Genomic DNA, 5,000 nt, shown 5'->3' with positions numbered 1-5,000 from the left:
TTCTCTCTCTCTCTCTCTCTCTTTCTCTCTCTCTCTCTCTCTCTCTCTCTCTGGGAGTTGCACAAGATAAGTGTTCAGTCTATACTGGAGTGCTGTGTACTGGACTGTACTGTCTTTAATAAGACTAATTATACACTGCACAAAAGAGGACTGTCTGATTAAATGATATCTCACAAGGTATGAATATGACCAATTAGTAAGTGGATTGAAATTTTGCCCGCAGCCCTGTCCTCACCTTGACATCCAGGCCTAGCCAATCAACTTCAGAGCTGGTGATGTTCTTCTCTTGCCAGTAACTCAAAGTAGAATTGCTGGGATCTTTTGGCTCTGTGCACACACACCTAACAGAAACAACACACAGTTTAGAGGAGATCGCAGTCACAAATAAAAGACGTGTAGATGTGGTGATGATGACACCGACGTGTCCCCTTTTTTCATGTGTGTGAGTGTGTGTGTACTCACGAGTACTGTGTGAGCTTGTTGAGGTCATTGTGCATGTTGAAAGCGTAGGTCTCTCCCAAATGCACAAGCTTCTCCAGAGCCTCGTAGATGAAGATGATACAGATAAGTGCTGCAAAGGCTTCCTCTGTGAACCGTGTGATATAACACACCAGTGAACTGGCGTCCGTGGCAACCAACAGCAGACAGAAGAAAGCTGTCCACAGCCCAATACACACACGCAAGGAGAGGTAAGACAGGCCATAGTCCCTGAAGAAACAAACAAACTGGCCTGTAAGCACTCAGAAATGCTAAACTACTGCCATATACCTTCAGATATTCTCAGTGTTCACTCTTTATTATCAACAGTCATCTCAGTTCCATTCTGAATGTGAGCACATGCTTGTTAAGAAACTGCATCTACCAAGAAAGCCAGCATCTTCTTTTATACAGTAATACAAAACATGGTAGCGCACAGAAAGGTCCAATTCCAGATGAGATTGTCTTGTTAAGAACAGGAATAACAATTGTGAAACGTACTTGCAAAATTTGAAGAGGATCTTCTCAAAGACCAATACAGGCCCTGTGCTGCCCAAGATAGTAAGCGGCTGTCCAGCAAATAGAGAGTATGCAATCCCAGTCATAGAGGCACCAAACAGAGACTCTATGGCACTCTAAGAAAAGTCAGAGACAGAGATCATGTGCTGCATTTCTGCACTTTTTACTTTATGCCTCTATCTGTATGCTCTATATATGAGTTATAATTAGAAAGCATGTTCTCACTATGCGACCCTCTGTGGCTTCTCCCAGTAGTCCTCCAAAAGTGATGACGGGAGACATGCAGGCGCAGTACAGGAAGAGGAATGATGCCAGACACTGTAGACTGATGGCGTCTGTGTAGTCAGACAGGTAGTGTGGAGCCTTGCGCTTTATATCCAGGAAGAAGCCTCCAAAAAACCTGGAAAATATCACACCAAAAGAACACTTCCACCTCAACAATTCTTCTGAAAAAATGATTTCTCTTTTAAAAGGCTGTAATTGTGTGGAATACAACTGATAAATGAAGGATGGTCTGTGATTTTGCATCGTACTGAATGTTTCATCTACATCCCAATCTGTTTGAATGGATTCTAAAAGAGTGAAACAGATGAGAGTCATCCATTGTACGCAGCCCGACTGAGAGGAAAATATTTATAGAGGTGTCGGATGAATACAAACGCAGGGTTGAGTGAGACACTCAGTGTAAGGGGGCTGTCTGCCCTCTGTTAGACTGACTAGATTTAGTACAGGGAAGAGAATACAAACAAAAGAGCTGACGAAGGAGACAAGAAAAACAGAGAACCTCTCAGACAGTGCCTCACTTTCCCAAAGACGGACACACAATAACCACACAAGCACACAGACTCACTTTCCTGTGCGCTGTAATTCAGGTCCCCCATGGCCTCCGTGTTCTTCTTCTTCTCCTAGATCAGTCACTCCATTAGGTAAGGGAGGAATTTTCCTTTTCTCCTACAGAATTACATCATTCAAGCAATTTCATTAACCTTAATCACCACTCACCACTTTCAAAACAATACACCCTCATCGTTCAATACATGATAATCAGATTAGTTTCTATCAGGAGTGACTCGTGGTGTTGAAAAGCATTCAGGTGTATCATTCATACAAGAGCCATTTTGAAAGTCTATAGAAAGACTATGAAAAGAAGAGTAGTAACCCAGCTTTAAAGGAACACTCCTGGGGCTCTAGTGTAGTTCATTTTGACAGCACTGTACTGCAATCAGTGTGGAGGGGGTGGATTCTTACGCTCCTCCACAAGGTACATAGTGCAGTTTCTTCAGTGCTTACCCCACAGTAGTGTCAACAGAAGCTCTATTCTCCATGTTACAGGTCAGTGAAGCATCACAATGGTTTTGAAGCTGTCATTTTTAGGTTAAAATGTTATGTTCTTTTAAGAAGGCAGAAGTTGCATGAAAGGATGTTTTAAGAAAGTACCTGAGAGGGCACATTCTTGGGCGGTTCTATTCTGATCGTGGGGTCCCATTCTCCTGGGGGCAGCACTGTTACTTGGTCCAAAAACTCATCAATACCAGCGACCAGGTCACTGCGGTCCTTTGCCTTATACGCAACATCATGAAACACCTAGAAGAGGAGATAAACAGACAGGCAATTAGAAAACGTAAAAATGCTTACAGAGAAAAACACACATGGATAAATACAATACGGTACCAAACCCAGACCATCCTTTCTTTGGTCTAATTTCAAGTCAAAAAGACCCTTAAGCAGACAGTTTTGGTGGTCTGCATCATTTTTAAGTGTCAATTCCATGTACACCATTATTCAGTTATTTACCCTTTAAGAGTTCGGTTTTGGGCGGCACGGTGGAGCAGCAGGTACGTGTCGCAGTCACACAGCTCCAGGGACCTGGTGGTTGTGGGTTCGATTCCCGCTCCGGGTGACTGTCTGTGAGGAGTGTGGTGTGTTCTCCCAGTGTCCGCGTGGGTTTCCTCCGGGTGACTGTCTGTGAGGAGTGTGGTGTGTTCTCCCAGTGTCTGCGTGGGTTTCCTCCGGGTGACTGTCTGTGAGGAGTGTGGTGTGTTCTCCCTGTGTCTGCGTGGGTTTCCTCCGGGTGCTTCTATTTTCCTCCCACAGTCCAAAAACACACGTTGGTAGGTGGATTGGCAACTCAAAAGTGTCCGTAGGTGTGAGTGTGTGAGTGTGTGTTGCCCTGTGAAAGACTGGCGCCCCCTCCAGGGTGTATTCCCGCCTTGCGCCCAATGATTCCAGGTAGGCTCTGGACCCACCCCGACCCTGAATTGGATAAGGGTTACAGATAATGAATGAATGAATGAGTTCGGTTTTCCAGGCAAGTTTATATAAGTATCTTATACAGCAGCGGTCCCCAACCACTGGGTCGTGACCCGTTACCGGGCCATGGGCCATTAGGTACTGGGCCACACAGAACGTTTGAATTTTTATTATTTTTTAATTGATTATCAGTCTAAATGTTGATGTTTTATTTTGAAAAGTGACTTCTGTGTGGAATAACCCACGGACGGCGAGAGAATGGATCCGCGACCCATTTGTAAACAAACCTGGTGAATGGAGCCTGTCCGTGCTAGAAGAGGATCAACTGCTGCACATTGCAAATGACGGTGGCCTTAAAAGTATGTTTCAAACAACATCTGTGCCAGTGTTCTGGGTTAAAATCAAGGCAGAATAACCCTGAGATCACCCAAAAAGCATTGAAAGTCCTGCCTCCATTTCCAACCACCTGTCTTTGTGAAGCAGGATTTTCTGCAGTGACCGCAACCAAAACGAAACTACGGAACAGACTGGACGTACGGAACACACTTCGGGTGTCACTGTCTCTCATTACCCCGAGATGGGACCGGCTCGTTGCAGAGAAACAAGCTCAGGGCTCTCACTAATTGACATTATTATTATTATTCTTATTTGATTGACATGTTCAAATGACCAGTATTGTCACTTGAATCGAGGTTAGTTTTTTATTATAATTATTTCTTATTAGAAAGGATTTTCGTTCTAAGATAAGTATTGGAGTAAGTGTGGGAATAAGTAAGTGTGGGAAGGAGAAGACACTGACCTCATCCGTCATTAGTGTGGCAATGGATCGACCAATCTCGTGATACTGTGGCCCTTTGCCCAAAGGCCCCAGCAGTATAAAAAGAAACCTGGAAAATAAACACATTATGATTTTTTGGTTGAAGGTTTGATGCTGTTTTTCAGTAACTTTTACAGAAGAACCTTTCTGAAATGTATCTTAATAAAACAATTCAAATAAACTATTCAAACACGAGGGCCCTAAATGTGGAGAGATATTTCACACTGTACTCAACCTGTTCTCAATCGCCAAATTCCCTTTATTCAGATCCAACTGTGTGAGTTCTGAATGTGCCTTTTTTAAGGCACGGTCTTCCTGGCTCTCACCTTGTGGTAATGGGTACTTCAGCCAGGCCATTGAGGAGCACAGCAGGGGAGAGACGCACAAAGGCCACCACTGGCTTCTCCAGGAACTCCAGTTCACCAACCAGGATGTTTGAGGCCTCCGCCCCTGGTGGGATCTTCTTCATGAAATGAAGATCTATCTGCAGATTTCAAAACAAGGTGGAATTAAATCACTAACACTGCAATAGACCTGGAATACCTGCTAAAGGTCTTTGCTTGCCCTGAGAACACATTTGTTATTCAAACACTTCAATTAGCTTCATGTAAGTCGTATATTAATTTCAGTGCATGTGAATGAAATGAAATGTTATCAGCAAATTTAAGTGGATGTCAGATTGAGCTTTACCTTACTAAAGTCCACTGCACTATTCTCTCGGCTGCCATCACTTCGGGCCTCTGTGCAGGAGGGCTGTGACTGAGGAGAAACCATTTGACCTGAGGAAAGCAGAGACCATGCCTTGAGCTCACTACTAAGCATTTGAAAACCAGGAGTTACAGCTCCCCTGAAAACTACTTCACAGAAATACCAAGGGAATTGTGTATATTCTGATAGCAACAATTCAGGATAAACAGTGTGATGAACACAGACTACA

At 43.8% G+C, this 5,000-nt stretch overlaps 1 protein-coding gene across 4 annotated transcripts in view; it reads right to left on the bottom strand.

Annotated features, from left to right (window-relative positions):
* Positions 1-5,000, bottom strand: part of slc4a10a (solute carrier family 4 member 10a) — a 34,785-nt gene that overhangs the window by 7,870 nt on the left and 21,915 nt on the right. For all 4 annotated transcript variants that reach the window (XM_066648114.1, XM_066648111.1, XM_066648112.1 and 1 more), the window contains 9 exons: positions 4,754-4,842; positions 4,390-4,547; positions 4,046-4,133; positions 2,434-2,580; positions 1,847-1,947; positions 1,222-1,396; positions 979-1,112; positions 463-708; positions 236-341 (listed from right to left, as the gene is read on the bottom strand). In XM_066648114.1, coding sequence (XP_066504211.1) covers positions 236-341; positions 463-708; positions 979-1,112; positions 1,222-1,396; positions 1,847-1,947; positions 2,434-2,580; positions 4,046-4,133; positions 4,390-4,547; positions 4,754-4,842 — 1,244 coding nt within the window. The remainder of the gene's footprint in view (positions 1-235; positions 342-462; positions 709-978; positions 1,113-1,221; positions 1,397-1,846; positions 1,948-2,433; positions 2,581-4,045; positions 4,134-4,389; positions 4,548-4,753; positions 4,843-5,000) is intronic.

The sequence above is a fragment of the Hoplias malabaricus genome, chromosome 16 (assembly GCF_029633855.1).
Source record: "Hoplias malabaricus isolate fHopMal1 chromosome 16, fHopMal1.hap1, whole genome shotgun sequence".
In the NCBI taxonomy this organism is placed as follows: Eukaryota; Metazoa; Chordata; class Actinopteri; order Characiformes; family Erythrinidae; genus Hoplias; species Hoplias malabaricus.
Note: the sequence above shows the minus strand (reverse complement) of the source record. Positions and strands in the feature narration are given on the sequence as shown.